The sequence below is a fragment of the Podarcis pityusensis genome, assembly GCF_964106645.2.
Source record: "Podarcis pityusensis genome assembly, chromosome: 8".
Classification (NCBI taxonomy): domain Eukaryota; kingdom Metazoa; phylum Chordata; class Lepidosauria; order Squamata; family Lacertidae; genus Podarcis; species Podarcis pityusensis.
In genome coordinates this window covers 65,492,771-65,513,767 of record NC_138033.1, presented here as the reverse complement: position 1 = coordinate 65,513,767, position 20,997 = coordinate 65,492,771, and the positions used below count along the sequence as shown (strand labels likewise).

The 20,997-nt window shown below is 45.7% G+C and overlaps 1 protein-coding gene across 1 annotated transcript; it reads right to left on the bottom strand.

Annotated features, from left to right (window-relative positions):
- Window positions 1–380: 380 nt before the first annotated feature.
- On the bottom strand, window positions 381–6,109 carry CAMK2N1 (calcium/calmodulin dependent protein kinase II inhibitor 1). Its single transcript, XM_081016612.1, has 2 exons — window positions 5,346–6,109; window positions 381–1,955 (listed from the first exon to the last, which is right to left on the bottom strand). Exons 1-2 carry the CDS (start codon window positions 5,512–5,514, stop codon window positions 1,885–1,887), a joined length of 240 nt encoding a protein of 79 aa, XP_080872738.1. The 5' UTR covers window positions 5,515–6,109; the 3' UTR covers window positions 381–1,884.
- Between the last annotated feature and the right edge of the window lie 14,888 nt (window positions 6,110–20,997).

Genomic DNA, 20,997 nt, shown 5'->3' with positions numbered 1-20,997 from the left:
TTCTGCCCATCCCTGCCTTAAGTAATGTGTAATAGCAGAAGTAGTAATTTTTGGGATGAGGCCAGGACTCTTACAAGCATGTTCCTGTTTTCACATGCAGAAGATTAGATGGTATTGGTTTTCAATCAAGAAAGGAGTTATCCAGTTTCTTGGCAGATCAATCAATACGGACTTTTGTCATGGAAGTCATAAAATGTAAAAGGGGGGGAGGAACCAACCAGCCCTAATGCAGTGTTTAAACGGGAAAATTTGGGCTACCGAATTCAAATCCTTGCCCAACCATTAAATTTGCTTACTTAGACTGATCTAACCACTATCTTTCAGCTTGTTTTACCTTGCAGGGCTGTTATAAGGATAAAATGAAACGAGAACACAAGAACTTTCTTTTCTTTCTCTTTTTTTTCTTTCCTTTTTTATTATACATTTCAGAAATAGCCCTGTGCAAAGGAGTGCAACATACACGATATTTATAAGTAAAGGAAACAAGACTACCCATTGAAAGGTCATTCCAGAGTTTATGCGAAGAGAACGGCAAAAAAGTATTTCCTCACTTGAAGAGGCATTTCCCCTCTTGTTTTGCAGGTCATGCAAAAAGTAAGTAAAATTGAAGTACAATCAGGAGAACCAGAAAGGAAAAAAGGAGAAAATGGAGGAGACTCCGAAAGTCAGCTTCCCATAAGTATGTGTGTGTTTCACGTAAAGAGATCAGTAAAGAGCCTTTATAAAGAAGAGGATTATTCAGGTACAAAAATGCATCTTTACGTGGACTCAAAATCACAAAAAATGGGAAAAGGGAAAAAGAATAATGCCTTTTGGCATTTCAAAATATTTGGCACACTTGTCACTGTATTGTGGTTTGGGATGGGGTTTTTTTGTTGTTGTTTTTTTGCAGGGTGGGGTGTTTTTTGTGTGACAGAGAATAAAGTCACAGTTTTTTTAAAAAAGAAAGAAAGAAAGCAGTTAGCCCACGTTGCTTGCTTGTGGTCATTAGAAAAAGCGATGCACAATCTTTTGTTTTTTCTGCCCCCATTTCACATATAAAATTAAATTTCTCTATCTCCTTAAGAACAATTGCCTCCTGCAACAGTGAAATACCAGATTTGCAATCTGTTTTCAGAAAATAATAATACTGAGAGAATTTCTTCCCTGTAGAATCCCTTCCTTAGAAAAGTTTTGGTTCCGTACATTCCACTGAAACTTTAAAAGGTAGCTAGAATTAAATATAGATATAGATATATAGATATATATTTATAATTATAATTATATATCATTATTTTCCCCTCCCTTTCCCCACCCACATTCATAAATACAGACATTTTCTTTTAAAAAAATGGAGATGGAGAGCATATTGTATGGAAATGTATGGAATTGTTTTTGCAAGATTTTACCATGTAAACAAGTGCTTGTTCAGAACAAGTATAAACAGTGACACTTCCCAAGATTTCCAAGAAAACACTGCTAGATTCCCTGCCTTTTTTCTGTTCTGTATGTTTAAGGGACTTTTTAAAATCCAAATTCCCAATTACTCATCATCCAGAGGGAAAAAAAGGGGAGCACCGGTCTTAATTTAGACAACTGAGCTCTTCTTCGTACATTTCAATTTGTACGGTTTGCATTTTACAGTTCCTGGAATCTAGTTGGGATTGGATTTTTTATTTTTTATTTTTTAATCTTTTCACACATGAGTAAAACTGCTTTCCTCATCTCACACTGTCTGCCTCCGAGCCTGCTCCTAAGGATTTCGCAAGATGGGTCACAGGATAGCAAGGAATAACTTCAAAGTGCTATTAGTTTGCTTGCCTTTTTTGTTTTTTGTTTACCCAATAATAAAAGGTCAATCATTTTCTTCCCCCTCCTTTTCACTCAGTGTCTCTGTGGAAAGATTTAAACTCCCGGAGGTGGTTTCTCTGAAATGTTTTTGAGGACATCGTCAATTCTGTCGTCTTCAATGACAACTGTAAGCAGATAAAAAGAAAAGAAAGCAGAGCATTTAAGATTCTATGAAGCTTCCATTATTTAGATTTTAATTGCTGACATCACCCTATAGTGAGAAGCCACAGGGTGGGGCGGGGCTTTGAAATGGGTGATAAAATGAGAAAGGGACAAATGTGAACCAGAGAACTAAAGTTCTGTAGCCGACGGTCCAAAGAAATGAGCCCTGGATCAGATTAACAATTTATCCAAGGTCTTGTAAAGGAGAATTACCTGGTGGATTTGTCTCAGAGGGCATTAGTGGGAGTAAAAGTGTGTGGGTTGTATTTGCATCCATTTACTCACCTTGAAAACCATCATTTATCATTTGCAATTATTTTTAATCCCTCTTCCACGCAAAAATAAAATAAAAATTAATCTCCAGTCACACTATGTCCAATAGGGGATCATTACCTAGTGAGTGAAATTAGAGTTGCAGTCACAAAACGTTTTTTACTTGTGACTCAGAAAATCTGCTGTCACCCTCCCCATGACTGTAGGGTGTGTACGTACATGTACACACACACACTCCTTTCTGAAAAGATGATTTCAGTCCAAATATGTGCTGTTCTTTCCAGAGGAGTGCCTGCAAAGTTTATCACTGAGAATCTGCTCTTTCGAAGGTCACAAAATCTACAACCTCAAAAGTGATATATAGAGTATCAAATTAAGATTCTTTTTTGTAAGCAAAACAAAAAAGCACCGACTCCACCAAAAAACATGCATATGAAGTCCCAGGTTAGCTAGTGCCATTACTATCCTAAAATTAATTGCAGGATCAGATGCACAAAGAGACCACACACAGACACACCCCTTCAACTCATTATAATTAAGCCCTAATTATGTTGGGGTGAGACCCTCCAGTCTCAAGGAAAAACGTAAGCAAGTCGAAAGCTGTAAGTGGAAAGGGTCCATTGATGATCTCTGTCCCCTACTGGGGTCCTATTTTCCTTCCTCTGCGCCCACCTCTCTAAAATCTTAAATTTGAACGTTGGTACCTCCAACCCATTTCCTCTCTCCACCAAATCATTTGACAGAAGTGAACTGGATCTAAGGATTCAAGAGGAGACAGAGGTCCTGCCTTTCAATAATATATTTCCCAACTCATCACTTGGAGCAGAGTGCTGTGCACCTCCAAGACTTACTACTGTTACGTCAATAAGAATCTCAAGCGGAACCCACTGGGGACCTGCACATGGGTGAAAGGGGTGTCATGGTTTTTGTGCAGTGGGCCCACCTACTTGGGGTGGGGTCCAACCCCCCTCCCCCCCCCCACAAAAATGGAGAATGGCCCAGTCTATAACCTCACACCTCTATATTATTGTATTTCCAGACAGCCATGCTGTTCCAGCAAAAACAACGGAATAGACTTGTGGCACCCGAAAGGCTTACCTATTTATTTTGGCATAAGCACTGCGCACCAAAACAAACTGAAGTGCCACAAGTCTCTTGATCGTTTTAAACATTGTTCTTGACCATCAGCAGCCAAAGTTGTTGTAATTACCACCACAGCCTTCCTTCCCTCACTGCCTAATTTCCCACATTTTAGATTGTAAGCGCTTAGAGGACAGTGACCAATCTCAATCTCTCTCTCTCTCTCATATGCTAACATACACCGAGGACACCAGCAGGAGAAGAAGAACTTCCAATTTCAGCAAATTCATTTGACTCCAGATATTTTTGCTTCACTGGGTCTTATAGGGACTGTGAGAGATAGGAGCACATGGGAATGGGAGACACGCAGACTTATACTCCATATTATTGACACTGCGGTAGGAGCTTATGGAAAACCAGTTCTTCGGTAAATGAGTGTCAGATATGTGTGTGCATGCTCTTTTCTTGCACAGAGAGAGGAAGGGTGATTTTTCACTCAGCACTTTGGCCCCATTGAAGCCCCGATCAAAGGCCCTTTCCCAGCACTGCTGCAGAGACTGCAGAAACTCTTCCTGGACAGGAGTTGCATGCATTGGGCTTTAAATCCCGCCTCCTCACCTGACCCTCACCTCACAACCATCTTTGGGAATGGGCACTCCTTTTATTTATTTTTTAAGCTTCTATCCTTTTGACACACACAAGCACACATCCAGCCTGCCTTGGGCATGTTTCTTAAGATTAAATTGCCAGGTCAAGGACCCCCCTGCTGCGGGTGCTTCTGGATCCAGGATATGTGGATGGGGTGAACAGCTAAAAGTCTGCGGAGGGATGGAGGGAGAAGGAGAGCAGAAAGGTTTGCATGGGCTTAGCGCAGAGAAAAGGCGAGGGGGTGAACGGGTGCAGGGTTAGGAAGAATTAACAGTTGCAGATTGCGTACAACATCAGTCAAACGCAGGGTGGACCCACTGAAATGAACGGACCACTTAAGTCGATTCAATTCAATGGGTCGTCTCTGAGTTAAAACATATTAAGAACTACGGCACAAACAAGTTTCACCCCAGCTGTTGTGCAAGGAAGTGGTTTTGGAGAAAAATATGGATCATTTTTAAGGGTGTATTTATCTGTGGGAAGGTGCTTTAAGCCGGGGTCCTATCTAATTCAGAATCAGATAAGGGCACAGGAACTGTTGCGAACAAAAAAACACTGGAAGCTTCCTTATATCATGTCAGGCCGTTGTTTGATCTGGCTCTATTACCTACACTGACTGGCAGCAGCTCTCCAGGTTTCAGATAAGGGAGCTCCCTATCCCTACCTGGAGATGCCAAGAACTGAACCGGAGAACTTCGACATTGAAAGCAGGTGCTCCATCTCTGAGCTGTGGCCCGTCCTCTAAAAACAAAGCAAGATGCCCGACCTCGTGGCTCTAATCAAGGGGCCGGTTTTAACAGAAGCACTGAAAGTCAGGTCGTTGGTCTATCTAGCTTAGGGTTACCTACACTGACTGGCAGAGGCCCTTCAGGCTTTCGGACGGGGTACATTCCCAGCCCTACCTAGCGATATCTGGGGGGGGGGAGGGGGGAAATGAACCCTGGATCTTCTGCATTCAAAGCAGCTGCTCTGTCGTTCCTCACTGCTGCGCTCCCAGCACATCGAGGGGGGGTGTATGTGCTCCTATGGAACATGATGAGGCTTACTCTCGAGTAAGCACACCTAGGACTCCGCCATGGGAGCTCCTGGTGGTGGGAGAACCCAGAGAAATTGCAAATAAGGGTTTGTAACTAAGGGGATGCAAGCTCTCACAGGCCACCCCACAATCTGGAAAAGTTAAGAACTTCCACAACTTTGGGGGGGAAGGGGCCCAGCAATTTGCCTCAAAGCAATGGGGAGGCTGGGGTGCAGTTTCCAAGCGCGCCCAACGACAGCCTCCCCCCGCCTGCTGCTCCCCCTTTACTCTGCGTCTACCCCGCATGTGCCCCGCATCGCTGCCCCGCTGCGCTCACCGCATTTGCTCCTGCCGATCTGCCCCAGCTTGGGGGGCCGCTTGGTCTGCCCCCCCGCGTAGAAGTTGTTGGTGTCCTGCAGGCGGCAGGTGAAGGAGATCTGCCCCACCTCGCCGCCGTCCCCGTAGGGCCCGATCTTCTCCTCGCTGTAAGGCAGCACCTCCGACATCGTCGCTTCCACCGAGGCAGCTCCCGGGAGAGCGAGGCAGGCAGGCGGGCGAGACTGCAGCGGCGGCAAGTAGCAGCTCCGGGAGGGCGAAGTCCCTCAGGCAGGCCCGCAGGGGTCGTGTCCGGGGTGCGGCTGGTGGCAGAAGTAGGATCAGGCGCAGGGGGGGCCGGGAGGCTCCTGGGGGGCTGCCTGGCTAGGCTGCGGCTCCTTGCCTAGCCTGTTTTTGCCTGGTGCTTGCGCGCTCGCGGCTCGGGAAGGTGCGCAGGAAAGGTGCTCAGCAGACTGGCAGGCAAAGCCCAGCGAGGAAGAGACAGGAGAGGGAGGGGAGGGAGGGCGGGGAGGAGGAAAAAGGCAGAGATCCCTGGAAAAGCTACAGCGTCAGAGAGGGAGGAGGAATGGAGAGAGAGAGAGATGCATGCAGCTTGGAAAGTGTCTCACTCTTCTCTCATCCGTGTCTCCCTGCGCTCATCCGTGTCTCTAAGGAAGAAAGCGCGTCGGAAAATTCCTGCGCTCTCCTTATCTCGCGTGTTCATCTCGGACCAGCTGCTCGCACGTCTTTTGCAACGGCGTTGATCTTGCAGCCCATGCTTGCTTGTTTTGAAATGTTGCAGCCCAGCCTGCAGACCTTCCTCCGTGACTCCCGGAGACTAGCATGCTCACGTTACGGTTACTGCGAGCAGCAGCCCAAATGCATCTCTTTTTCGTCATTTTTTTTTCCCAAAAGGAGAGGGGTGGGGAAAGAAATAAAACAACAGTAGATTACCCTTTAAGAAACAGCAGCAGCAGCAATTCAGGACACCCCTTGTCCTGCCTTGTTGTATTTGTTGGCCAAATTTTCACCAGCTGGCAAGAAAATAATGGTATTTGTTTTACAATCTGCTTTGCTGCCCTGTCAGCTCAGCATCCTCAGGGCAGATTATGGTAATCGATATTTTAAAAACGAGTACAACAACTTGTGTACGTGTGAGCGCGCGCACACGCACATATTTATGCACTCCTTCTTCTGTTTGCGTGAATGCTTGCATGAATAATTTTGCCAAATGCATCTATGGTGTTTTCAATGGCTGGTTTGGCAAGAAAATAATTGCATTTATTTCTATTAAAACTTCCTATTGCCACCCTTCAGTTCCACTACCCCAGAGTGGCCGGCAATAAATGAATTTAAATATAAAATTCTATTATTATTATTTTAAAAAAATTATAGCTCTCCTCATCCCTGTGTGTGTTGCGTTCCTTTGCCCAATGTATATATTGTCCTTTTAGCAGCTGGTTGTTGTTGTTTTCCCAAGGAAATAGCAGGTAATATGACATGAAACAAACATTTAAAAAAATTTAAGTGCAACTCAGTACACAAAGTGTAAAACAATCACAACAATTAAAGTTAAATAGCAGGAAACAGCAAATACGTGACAGCTTGCACAGAACCAGCATCCCCAATGGCAGTAGTTGCTGTCAGCTGGAGAAGCGAGCAGCCAGGGTCAACTCCCAACTCTTGCTCTGCCTCGTTCAGACTAGCCTACCTCACAGGGTTGTTATAAGGGTAAAGTGGATGAGTAGAGAGCTATAGATTGTACAGTGGTACCTCGGATTACATACGCTTAAGGTTACAGACTCTGCTACCCCCGAAATAGTACCTCAGGTTAAGAACTTTGCTTCAGGATGAGAAAAGAAACCGTGCTCCAGCAGCGTGGCAGCAGCAGGAGTCCCCATTAGCTAAAGTGGTGCTTCAGGTTAAGAACAGTTTCAGGTTAAGAACGGACCTCTGGAACAAATTAAGTACTTAACCCGAGGTACCACTGTATCCAGCTCAGTTCTACATGGAAATTATGGACCCAAGTTAGCGAAGTCCATCCATTGCTGTTGGGTAACTCTGAGAAGTACCAACATTGGCTACAAGCTACAAACACACGAAAATGATCCTCAGCATTTCAGAGGGGGAAAACAGGATAATGTCATTTCCCAAAGCGTCTTTGCATTTCTGCAGTACTCTGAATTGGCCAATCTGCTTGCCTTTCCCACGCAGCAGGGCTAAATTTAAACTGGAAGTTCATCCTTAAGACGCTGACCAGAGGTAGGCCACTGTTCCATTGACCTCAGTGTTTTCTGCACTGGCTGGCAGCAGCTTCTCAGGGAGTCTTTCCCAGCCCTACCTGGAGATGCCAAGGATCAAACATGAGACCTTCTGCATGCAAAGCAGGTGCTCTGTCACTGAGCCACAGTTCTCCCTCTAATGCCTTATAATGTCGTAAAGAAGAGGTTGTTCCAGGGCATGTGCAGAGTGCAGTGTTATGTGAGCTGGACTCTCATCCCATGCTGCCTTCCCCGCTGCATGCATGTTGTGGCCGGGGAGGGGGCAATTTATTAAGCACACCTGAAAGGAGCAAAGAAAGTCACGTGTTTGTTTATTTATTAGTAGGTTTACAAGCCACTTCTCAGTCACCAGGTGGTTTCAAGAAAATAAAATTTAAAACAACACACACACACACACACACACACACACACACATTAAAAGCACAATCCATAGCAAAAAGAAAGCGCCCCAAAACACAGCATATGTGCCAAATCAGAACAACTAGCACCCTAAAAGCACAATGAAAAGGAAACCTGTTTTTATAGCACTTTGACGGGGACATTTGGCTGGCAAGGCTGCTCTTAAGTCAGAAGTTCAGACTTCGAATATCCATGGCAGAAATCATTAGTATTTATTCCATTTATACGCAACTCTTCCTTTTGGAGGAGCCCGGGGGGGGGCAGACAAGGCAATGATAAAACACTTAAAAACTAACCAACAGTGGAAACCGTTTGGAACTATTCTAAAAAAACTGAAACATATTAAAGCATTTTCAACCAGTGATCTTGGGGAACAGTGTCTTTCAGCCATTAAATGCCGGGGTAAATAGGAATACTTTAAAATTCTTCCTGAAAGTCAATATTGAGGGGGAAAGGTGCACTTCGTTGGGGAGGGCATTCCTCAAATGGGGAACAACCACCAAAAAGGTCCTGCACCACCAACAAGGCCTCACCTGCCAATCATAGGGTATTCAGATGATTGATATTGGGGAATTAGTTCTTGAAGGTACTTGGGTCCTAAGCATTTAGGGCTTTGTATGCTAGTTTTAACTCATTGGATTTGGCCTGGTAGCTCTCTGGCAGCCAGGTAGGTGCTTTCAAGATGCACAGTCCCACTGGGCTACCCCACATGCCAGAAATGTTCTGCATTCGCTGCAGCCTCCAGATCATCTTCAGGGTGTGCATGTTCTGAATGAAAAGAACATACAGAAATGAATCATGTTAGGTTGAGAAGAAGAAGAAGAAGAAGAGTTTGGATTTGTTATCCCGCTTTATCACTACCCTAAGGAGTCTCAAAGCGGCTAACATTCTCCTTTCCCTTCCTCCCCCACAACAAACACTCTGTGAGGAGAGTGAGGCTGAGAGACTTCAGAGAAGTGTGACTGGCCCAAGGTCACCCAGCAGCTGCATGTGGAGGAACAGGGAATCGAACCCGGTTCACCAGATTACGAGTCCACTGTTCTTAACCACCACACCACACCACACTGGCTCTATTCCTGCATTGCAGGGTGTTGGACAAGATTACTCTTAGGATCCCTTCCAGCTGTACAATTCTATGGTTCTAGTGGAAACAGCTTGCCCCCCCCCCAAAAAAATCTATATTGGTCAACGCTACATACAAAAAGTTGCATATTAAGAGAAATTTGCCAAGGAGTTTTCATGAGGTATCTGGAAATGGTTACGGAAATGAATTTAAGATTTGAAAGAGAGGCGGTGGGACAAAAATTGATGCATTGATCCATTGTTACTTGCTGCAGTGAACTGAAACACCCACATACAGTTTCTCCTTTGGCTCCTGGTTGGCTGTGTAACTTGAGAGATCCAGTCTCAGGATGGAATCCTCCTAGGTGACTGAAAGGCATCGCTAACTGTGTTACAGCAAGGTGATGCAACCCCATGTCTACCTGAGACATCAGTTTCAGTTGTCAGTTTCCTACAGCCAGAAGGCAAAGGAAGCCAGGAGTTCTGTTCTTGGCCCAGCCTGTGTTGCCCTGCCCTGCCTCCATGTGTGAGAGATGTCACCTTATTCAGATGCAGGGAAAGACCTGCTGATCCCTCAAGCAATTTTTTTTCTCCTGCCCTCACTCCAAATAACAGAGACGAACCAGAGACTATTGAGAAGCAAAGCAGCTAGTAAGTCTGATCTTTATTAACTGTTGCAATAGGGTGCTCCTCCACACACAGGAGAGAGGATGAAGACCCAGAACAAAGGTGTGCCCGCCCTGACGTATATAGACATTTTAAATTGCCCGCCCTGGAGTCCACCCCCAGAAACATCATACATACAACACAGAAGGGGTGTAGCCCAAGACCACCCCCCAGATACATCATACCTACATCACAGAAAAGGCGGTCTACAACAGAAATCTGAGTGCATTGTTTATCTCCTGTCTGGCGAGTTACCTGATTGCATTATCTGGGTTTTGGCCACTCTTTTGTTATTATAACTACTTAATTCCTGAATCTAGGTCACAGGCTCACACCCTGTTCATATCTTGAATGTGCCCGTAAGACAGGATTTGTGAGGAAAGAGACAATGGGGAGGTTTCCCTCTTGGACCTTGCAGAGAAATATTTGAGGTCAATTTGTTCAGGACCTAATCTGTGGGGTTTCAGACATGTGGTTTATATATACAGTTATGAATATATATATATATATATATATGACCTTAAAATTCTTATAACAACCAGAATACAACCCCCCTCAAATTGGGGGTTGCCTGCCTAAGCAACCCCCAATTTGCCTGATGGAGCATCTCCAACCTCTGGGCCCAGCTCCGAGGGACTGGACTGGTGGTTCCTTCACTGCAGTTACAGGGAACAAGGCAGAAAGCCTCCTTGGCAGTGACAACCTCCCTGTGGAACACCCTCCCATCACATGTCAAGGCAATAAAGAACTACACAACTTTTAGAAGACATCTGAAGGCAGCCCTAAACAGGGAACTTTTTAATGTTTGATGCTTTATTATGTTTTTATATAAGCTGGAAGCCGCCCAGAGTGGCTGAAGAAACCCAGTCAGATGGGTGGGGTATAAATACCGGTAATAAAAAGGATTATTATTACAGACCCTCCAAGTGTCCCTATTTTCCAGGGATAGTCCTGGATTTACAGAAACTGTTCCAGTTTCTGATGTGATCCAATGATGTCCCACTTTCCCTTAGGATGTCCCTATTTCCATCAGTGAAATGCTGGAGGGTATGGAGTTATCCAACCCCCGAGCCATCTGAAGGCAGTCCTGTATAGGGAAGGATTTTTTAAAAAATATTTAATGTTTGATTATGTTTTTATATATGTTGGAAGTTTCTCAGAGTGGCTGGGGCAACCCTGTCAGAGTTATATAAATAGTAACATTATTATTATGGAATAGAATGTCCCTGAGGGACGCGGGTGGCACTGTGGGTTAAACCACAGAGCCTAGGGCTTGCCGATCAGAAGGTCGGCGATTCGAATCCCTGCGACGGGGTGAGCTCCCGTTGCTCAGTCCCTGCTCCTGCCAACCTAGCAGTTCGAAAGCACATCAAAGTGCAAGTAGATAAATAGGTAATAAATAGGCAGAAAGGTAAACGGCATTTCTGTGCGCTGCTCTGGTTCGCCAGAAGCGGCTTAGTCATGCTGGCCACATGACCTGGAAGTTGTACACCAGCTCCCTCGGCCAATAAAGCGAGATGAGTGCCGCAACCCCAGAGTTGGACACGACTGGACCTAATGGTCAGGGGTCCCTTTACCTTTAGAATGTTCCTATCTTAATCGGAGAAATGTGGGAGGGTATGTTACTACTATTCATTGTAACAAGTAGAAGAATTAAACAGAAATGTTCGCTGGGTGGGCTCAAACTACCAACCTTTTGGTTAATGGCTGACCACACGAACTGCCTCACAGAGACATAATTGGAGACCAAAAAAAGGCACTGAGGTGCATGGCAAAAGAGCCCAGATAAAAATTGCCTTCCTTTCTGGTTATCAAGTCACTCATTTGACCAGTAGGGAGGAAAATATATCCACCCCCATCAGCTGATCTGCACATATCAACTGAGAAGAGAGGGCTGCTTGGTGTTTTTTTGTGGGGGGGAGTGGCAGCCACACACCCTTTCAACCCCACCCACCACTGATATGCACACACAAGGCGAGCCACCCCTGGGTCAGATACTTGTATCAATGCGCTTCCTCCTTCCTTCTCTTCCACAAACAATTCAAAGTGCAGGTTTAAAGCTGTATAAAGCAATAGTTGATATGCCTTTGACCACCTTGGGGGCAATGAGTTCACTCTGGGCAAATGGAAAGAGCTGTTCTCTGCTGGCCGTTTTCCAAAGGCATAACAATTTTCCGCTGCCGATGGGCCAAAGTACAGCCAAGATCTGGGAAGAGGAGCAAGCAAATAAAGGCTAGGTGAACCAGCTTTCATTTCCATGGCACAGATCCCTCCCAAGGATCCCACCTTACATCCCTTCAAACCTGGAGATATTCCTTTTCCCTGGATATGTAACTGCAGGCTCTGATCCCTCACCCAACTGCAAGGACTGTCGATAAGTATTTTAAATGCACACTGGCAGCAGCACACCTCATATTTACAGGCTGCTATCACCTCTGCAGCCCTTTCATTTTTGCACAGGCACCGCAAAGACATCAGCTCGCAAAGTCTGGCACCTTTGGCCAACGCTAAAATTCGCAAGTTGCATCAACCCATCACCACAACAGATTCATGTGATTTAAATGAACATTAAAGCAAGAACTTCATGCGAGAGGTTATTGGGAAACGGGCTGGGGAGGAAAACCACCCGCAGATTTGTGTTTTCCCACCCCAACCCCATCTCAATAAATGACGTAGTTAGAGATGGAAAAGATGCAGAACAATTTCTCAGGCCTAGGAGAAAAGGCTACAACAGAGGTAGCCAACACGATGCCCTCTAGTTTTCGTTGAACTTCCACTCCCATCGTTCATGACACAATTCGCATTTATACAGTATGTGTCGGTTCAAATTTAGAAACTAGGACCACAAATTAAATAGACATACAACCCGTCTCCTTGCAGTGGCCAGGTGAGCTGTGTGCCCGTTTAGTCTGCTGTCCAGGTGTGGGTGAGCATCTTAGAATCGTAGAGTTGGAAAGGACCATGAGGGTCATCTAGTCCAACCCCCTGCAATGCAGGAATATTTTTGCGCAACGTGGGTCTCAAACCCATGACCCTGAGATTAAGAGTCTCATGCTCTCCTGGCTGAACTATCCCAGCATAGGCCTCCCTTCGTAAGGTTCTTGCTGTTTAAAGTGAACTTTGATTGTGGCAGCACCCACACTTGGGAAATCCCTGCCTATTGACATCAGAAAAGCGCTTTCACTGTACATTTTTCAGCACCTGCTAAAAATATTTTTGTGTAGACAAGCCTACCCAGATACGTAGAACATTTCAAGCTTCTTCTTTTTTTAGTTTATGGCTGATTTTAATTTTAAAAAAAAATGTTTTAAATAGGTGTTCTTTGTTGTTGTTTTTAGTTTTTACCAATAATGTTATTGCTTTATTCTCTTTGTAAACTATCAAGGGGTGTATCACTTTTATGAAATGAATAAAATAAATAAAAGGGACATGCCTTCAAAACAGAGGGTGTGTAGGATGCACAGGAATGATAATTATCAGACTCCATGCGAGGGAAAGATTCCATCATTAGGCAGCAAATTGAGAATAAAACTGCCAGTATCACAATGCCATTATACAAATCTTTGGTGCGGCTGCATTTGGAATACTGTGTATGGTTGGGAAAAGTTCAGAAAAGTGCAATCAAAATGATCAAGGGGATGAATTGACTCCCCTATGAAAAAATGCTGCAGCAACTGGGACTCTTAAAAAAAGAAAAAGCAAAAGCAAATAAGAGGTGAAGTTTATAAAATAATGTATGGCATGGAGAGAATAGAGAGAGACTTATTTTCCCCCCATAACACTAGAAGTCACGAACAGCCAATGAAGCTGAATGTTGTAAGATTCAAGACAGGTAAAATAAAGTCCTTCTTCACACAGTTTCACAAACTATGGAATTCCTACCCCCAGGAGGCAGTGATGGCCAACAAATCAGATGGCTTTAAAAAGAGGATTTTTTAAACCATGGGTGGTTAGCAGTGCTGGATTTACGTATAAGCTAAACAAGCTATAGCTTAGGGCCCCGCTCTCTTGGGGGTCCAAAAAAAATTCAAAGGAAAAAACCTGGATGTACATTTCCAAAATTTAAGATAAAAAACAAATAAAATAAAACCTACATACAGCAACAGTGTTTTGTTTTGTGTAGGCTCCTATGGTGTGAGTAATGGCCCCTTCCTGCTAGCCTGCTCCCTAAAATATCACTGGTTTGCCTTTATAGAATATAGGGTGCCTATATTCTGCATGGACTGGGTGCATGGCAACATGTGCAAATGGCTTTAGATACCTATTAGGTCCATAAATTACCATATAACATATATTCAACACAAAAAACAGTGATGACTTGTTGTTGATAAAGGACAGCTGGACATAAAGGGCCCCATTACCTTCAATAGCTTAGGGCCTCATCAGACCTAAATTCGGCCCTGGTGGATCTGGCTACAAGCCATGATGGCTATTGCTCTGTCTCCACCGCCAGAGGCAATAAATGCTTCTGTACACTAGTTGCTGGAAGCCACAGGAGGGGAAAGTGCTCTTGCATGTGTGTTGCTGCTTGCATTTCCCACAAGCGTCTGGTTGGCCACTCTGAGAACAGGGACTCTGGACTAGAAGGGCCTTTGGCCTCATCCAGCAGGCTCTTTTATGCTCTTCTCATTTTAATAGAAATAAAATCTCATCCTGGTGGGGAAGACGGTGACCTGTGTGCCTGACACAATCTGCCAGCCAGATGTTGATGGACATTTTCGAGGCCTCTCCTGCATATCCTCCACATATTTAAACCAGATTTGGACTGGGAAGTCCCAGAAGACATCTCCAAATAAAGGGCTGTTCTCTCTTGAGATCCCTTGAGATAGAGGACTGTCCTCTATAAAGTAGGGTACTTTACTCTGGAAAGTAGGACAACTGGGTGAAATGTAACTCAAGAGCATCTTAAAGGTATTTTCCTGGGAGCTATCCTATCCCTGCTTCCCACAGGGAAATCTGACTCAGTTTTTCTAAAGCGTTTCAGGAGAAAGTTCTGGCTGCCAGCTCCCCTCAGCGTCTCCCGCTGAGGGTCCAGTAAGGAATAAAAATGACTGTCCCAGTTTCCCCATTTCAAGTCTCACACACACAGAAATGTGTTTCAGGGAACCCAGCTTCCAAAAGCACTTGATGTAGATTAGAAAATGCTAGAAAAGGAACACTTTTATGAAGTCTAAATGGAAAGATGATCTCGGAGTTGGAGAAAGATGTACAGTGGACTATTGGGTTGCGAACGTGATCCGTGCGGAAGGCACGTTCGCAACCCACAGCGTTCGCAACCCATAGTGCTGTGTCTGCGCATGCGCGTGACATGATCTAGTATTTCTGCACATGCGCAAGCACCAAAACCCAGAAGTAGCCCATTCCAGTACTTCCAGGTTCGGCACAGTGCACAACCCGAAAATGTGCAACCTGAAGCGTCTGTAACCCGAGATATGACCGTATGCTTTTTGAGGGTGACTCCATTTTTTAAAAAAATATCCCTGAGCTGGGCACGTCACTAGCGCTCATGAAAAGATGCTCACTCACAAGAAGCAGTCTCTTGCAGTAAAAGCAACAAAAGGGACATCAAGGCAGCTTAAAACATGGGTTGTCAATATGCACTTCTGGTCTTACACGCAACTAGATGGCGCCCACAGGACCCCATTCTCCTATCCCTTACTGAAATTAGATTTGAAAATTAGAATGCTACAACAGAAGAGGTTTTCAACTGCATCGAGGGAGCAGGATTTGGAGGGATTATGATTGGGACCTGGGGAGTAACTCCCTCCAAGCCTAACTGTTGCAGGGTTGTTGTGAGTTTCCTGGGGGTTGCAGCTGGGGGAGGGATGATTAACCCTTGCCTTCCCAGTCAGACTCTCCAAAGATCACATGCCTTCCCCTTATGCTTGAAAAAAAGTGAAAAGACTTTTCCCAAGCCTAATTGTTGGCCGGGATGGGAGAATAAGAGCAGGGGAATAAGAAACTGTGCATAGATGATTTCGCCACCCCTCATCCACACTGACAAGCAATGGTTCTGCGCAGGCAAGGATGTTTTCCCAGCCCTACCTGGAAATGCCAGGAAGCAGCCTTCAGTTTACCAAACATAGCTCTGTTCTCTCCCTGCCTCTCTCTGCCTCAGCTGCAGGTCACAGTCTCCAGATCACTTGCCACCTTGGGGGAAAAATAAGAAACCAAGACTGTTGGATTTGCCAGCCCTACCTATGAGTGGGGAGTCGGTGGGAGGGCGGAATAGAGAACCACGAGGTCTGTTTCTTGACCGCCACATTTCAGGTGCAAACATTAAGAGGGATTTATTGCCCTTACTTAAAAAACAACCAGCGTGGGTGGGCAGGAGGTGCAAGAAGAGCCGCCTGCTTACTTCTTAATTTAATTTGCTGCTCTATCATGCCTTGAAGCACTGTGTGCATTTAGCTGCCTCCTCACTGCCACACACACAAAGACCTCACCCCCCCCCCCCCAAACTTCACTTGGAAGAGAGTAAAACAAATATTTTCCATCTCGTCACCTAAGCTAGCAGATGGATCGGCCTGGGTTCATCTAGCACTTTAATATTATATATACACGCATATATATTATGGCTAAATAAGAGCGAGCAACATCATCGAGATTGCAAAGGCTCTGTCTCTCTCATTCCAGAGAAGCTTGTGCCATTTTTAAGCATGAGGCTATTGGCTCGATGGATCCCACTTTTCACAACAGGTACATGAAGCATCAAGACTCCAAATAAGAAATTATTGGGGCAACTGTGTCTGCCTTCCACAAAGTGCCTGCAGAGAGGTTTTTTTGGTTAGGGTAGGGAGGAAGGGTGTGCATTAGCCTTTTGAAAGGAGTGGGGCAAAATGCATACAGTATCATGGCCAAAGGTTGGGGGTGATGGGCAGTGGTGTCCAGCTACCTCTGAAAAGCTACAGGTTCCCATTTCTGACCTAATTCCACATGGGGATGATCAGGACAGAGTGAATAGCTCAGTGGGTTAGAGCATGGTGCTGGTAACGTCAAGGTTGGAGGTTTGATCCCTGTATGGGACAGCTGCAAATTCCTGCATTGCAGGGGTTTGGACTAGATCATGGGTAGGCAAACTAAGACCCAGGGGCCGGATCCAGCCCAATTGCCTTCTAAATCCAGCCCACAGACGGTCTGGGAATCGGCGTGCTTTTACATGAGTAGAAAGTGTGCTTTTATTTGAAATGCATCTCTGGGTTATTTGTGGGGCATAGGAATTCGTTCATTATTTTTTCCCCAAAAATATAGTCCAGTCCCCCACAAGGTCTGAGGGACAGTGGACCGGCCCCCTGCTGAAAAAGTTTGCTGATGCCTGGACTAGATGATCCCCAGGATCCCTTCCAACTCTAGGTTTCTATGACAAGCTTCTTGCAGTATACATTCACCTAAACGATCTGCAGAATCAGCCCTTTTACAAGGCCATATCACTTTGATTTCACACTTGTAGGGAATCCTTTGTTGTGGCAGCACCTACACTTTGAAACTCCCTGCCCATTGGTATTAGACAGATGTCTTTGCAGTACTGTTTTTGGTGCATGCTAAAAACTGCCCGCCACCGCCATGAATTTGTCTTATCCCTTTTAAAACTGGTGGCCATCTTACCTTGTAGGAGCAAACTGTGCACAGACGAAGTCAGAACATTGATCCCTCTAGCTCAGTATTGTCCACATTGACTGGCTGTAGCTTTGCACGATTTAAGGCAGGGGACATTCCCAAACCCACCCGAAAATGCCAAGGATTGAACCTGGAACCTTCTGCATTCAATGCAGATGCTCTGCAACTGAGCCACCGTCCTCCCTCTAATGCCTTGCAATGTCAAGAAGAAAAGACTGTCCCTGGGCATGTGCAGACTACTGCACATGCAAGATGGATTCTCACCCATCTTGCCTTCCTTCACACCAGTCTCCAAATCCAGCAAAGATGGACGTCTGAAAATAACACATGCACACAAATATGGACCATTTGCATGGGATATTGTGCTTATTAACACTGTCGAAATATTTTTTGTGTTGTTGCTTCACTCTGGGACTGAAACAGGTGGCTGCCGAAGACACCCTCTTACTTGGAAAACAGATTCATAGGTCCAATAGTATCATCACCGTAGGAGTGAAACGGAGCGGCAGAAACAGAAATAGACCAGAGTGGCAGCTCTCTCTGCTTTGCTGTCCCTGTTTACCATCACACCTCTGCATCTTCGCTTGGCGAGGGAAAGCCTGCCAGCAGATGGAGTTGTGGGCTTGCAGCGGAAGGTTGCTGAGCTTGGCCACCTGAGCGCAACCATCACGGTGATGCGTCGCCACCTAGAGTCCCAACACAGCATCTCAGGAACCACAAGGCATAGGTTCCCAAACAATACAGGGTTCAGGATTCATGCAGATCGTTTTAAGCTCTACAACTGGTTAAGGCATGGCAGTTGTACACACACCTGATGTGGTGTAGTGGTTAGAGTGCCAGAACCGGACCTGGGAGACCAAGGTTCAAATCCCCACTTGGCCATGATGCTCACTAAACCCTGGGCCAGTCACGGCCTCTCGGCCTAACCTACCTCACAGGGTTGCTGTGGAGATGGAGGAGGAGGAAGAATCATGTATGCTACCTCAAGCTCCTTGAAGGAAAACGTGAGATTCAAATGCAATAAATAAGGAAATGAAGTAGCTATCTCAGGTGATTGCGCCGGTCTTCTCCAGAGAGCAAACTGGATTCCTGCTTCCCATTGTTATGCCTGTCAAATTGTCACATCGAGAGCCAGCGTGCTGTAGCGCATTAAGGTAAAGGTAAAGGGACCCCTAACTATTAGGTCCAGTTGTGGTCGACTCTGGGGTTGCAGCGCTCATCTCACTTTATTGGCCAAGGGAGCCAGCGTACAGCTTCCGGGTCATGTGGCCAGCATGACTAAGCCGCTTCTGGCGAACCAGAGCAGCACACGGAAACGCCGTTTACCTTCCTGCCGGAGCGGTACCTATTTATCTACTTGCACTTTGACGTGCTTTGAACTGCTAGGTTGGCAGGAGCCGGGACCGAGCAACGGGAGCTCCCCCTGTCGCGGGGATTCGAACCGCCGACCTTCTGATTGGCAAGCCCTAGGCTCTGTGGTTTAACCCACAGCGCCACCCACGTCCCTGCTGTAGAGCATTAAGAGTGCTGAAATAGGATGCAGGTGACCTAACTCAGGCATGAAGTGCACAGACAGTCACTCAGCCTAACCTGCTTCACGGGATTCTGATAACAGGATTCAAAACAAGGAATCATGCAACTGCATGGTGCATTCTTAAGTAAATAGCAGCAGCAGAGTGGGAAGATCTGGACCACAGGAAGCTCCTTTAACCAATCACAGAGAGTTACTAACTCTGCATTCGTTGTCAGTTCTGTTTCAGCCCCAACAGAACCAGCCACCATCAGGAGTAGCCCACATTTCTGTGCGAGTCATTGTTCTGGGTACGCACTCGCTTGGAAGGAAGTCAGCTCTGCGCATGGACTTATGCAGAGATGTAAATGCACCTTCCCTGTTCTCTCACCTTGAGGTCGGCCAATCATACCCTGGACAAAGAAAAGGGTCAAAATATCATTGCAAGGCTATCTGGGAAGAGTTGCTAGAAACCGTGGAGTGTGGGCAGCGCGACAGAAAGTTCTCATTCTCGGGTCCCGCTTGCTGTTTCCCACAGGCATCTAGTAGGCTGCTGTGAGGACAGGATGCTGCACTAGGTGGGCCACTGGCCTGATCCGGTACAGCTCAGCTCACGTTCTTAGGCAAGTGCCAAAGCAGCGAGGACAGTGTGATTGTGCCTTGTGAGTCACATTCTGGGGATGTCACATATATGCAGGTATGCGCATACTTAAACCACCGCCTTGGAACTGTCGCAAACATCCTTACCCTTTCCAGAACTGGGCTCTGAGCAGGCCTTGCCCCCCCAAGCGGAAAGCTTTTAAGCTCAGACTTGCTTACCCAACCCTTGGAGGCTCTCGCGAGCTTTCGCAAGGTTGCCCGAGTTCCCGCCAGAGCCTCTAAGCTCTAAGTCTGAGAGCTTGAAAGCTGTTTCTGGGCTGGGAAACCCCTGTGCAAGAACAGCTTCGAAGCTCTCCACCTTTGGAACCAATAGAAAGGAAGTTCAAACCCATCAGCCTCCTCCTCCTCTGCGAACCTGTAGCCCAATAGTCTAGCCTTTTATATACAGAGCTGTAGCATCTCGTTTACATTGGATACGCATACTGTTTACTGGTACAGTGGTACCTCGGGTTACAGACGCTTCAGGTTACAGACTCTGCTAACCCAGAAATAGTACCTCAGGTTAAGAACTTTGCTTCAGGATGAGAACAGAAATTGCGTGGCAGCAGCAGGAGGCCTCATTAGCTAAAGTGGTACCTTAGATTAAGAACAGTTTCAGGTTAAGAACGGACCTCTGGAATGAATTAAGTTCTTAACCAGAGGTACCACTGTATTGTAAATGAAGACCTCTCCCTTCCATCCATTGAAGTGGGTCAAATTTGGGAAGGGGCTTGCAGAGATAATTCATCTTTTTTCCCCTTTTTTCCTCCCCTCCACATTTCAGAGAACAATTAAAAGTGGTTGAGAGATCAGTCCCTGTCACCCAAACACCGTCCTGTCCTTTTCGGAAACAAGAGCCTTTGCTATAACTGAACAGTTTATAATACTCGTTCTGTGAGTGAATATGTATAGATTTGTGTTTGCATGAATACAGGTGCCCAAAACTTGGATCTAGAGGACAATATGCACGTTTAGACCACGTTGGTGCATAAAGAGGGCATTGCTGCATACAATCAGCTATGAAAATGGAGTCCTGTTTATACTTAAAATGAACACCTGCACCAAATTAAGGAAATTGTGAAGTGCTGACATACAAAGCACTTTATGTTTTCCTTCAAAATTATAGGAAGGGATAATTACAATCAAACCACTTTAAATCCTTTAATTGCCATGCTGCAACCATTCCTCATAGGGGAGTTGCTCCATCCTCTTGATCACTTTGGTTGCCCTTTTCATCATCATTCACCCTGTGAAGTGGCCTGGTTCTGTTTAATGAACAGTCAGCAACTACCAGAGAGCTGTGCCGGGTGGGGGAGAGGCTGTACTCCGGTGGCCAGTGCAGATTTCCATTTCCCCCCTAGGGCGGCTGCCCTGCCTGCCCCCTTGCCATAAGCTCAAGAGTCTTCCCTTTTCTCTCTAACCACCTCCTTACTAAAAAGGGGGGGGGGGGAATCAAAAGATTTGAGCTCTGAAATACTGAAAGCAAAATTAAAACCAAA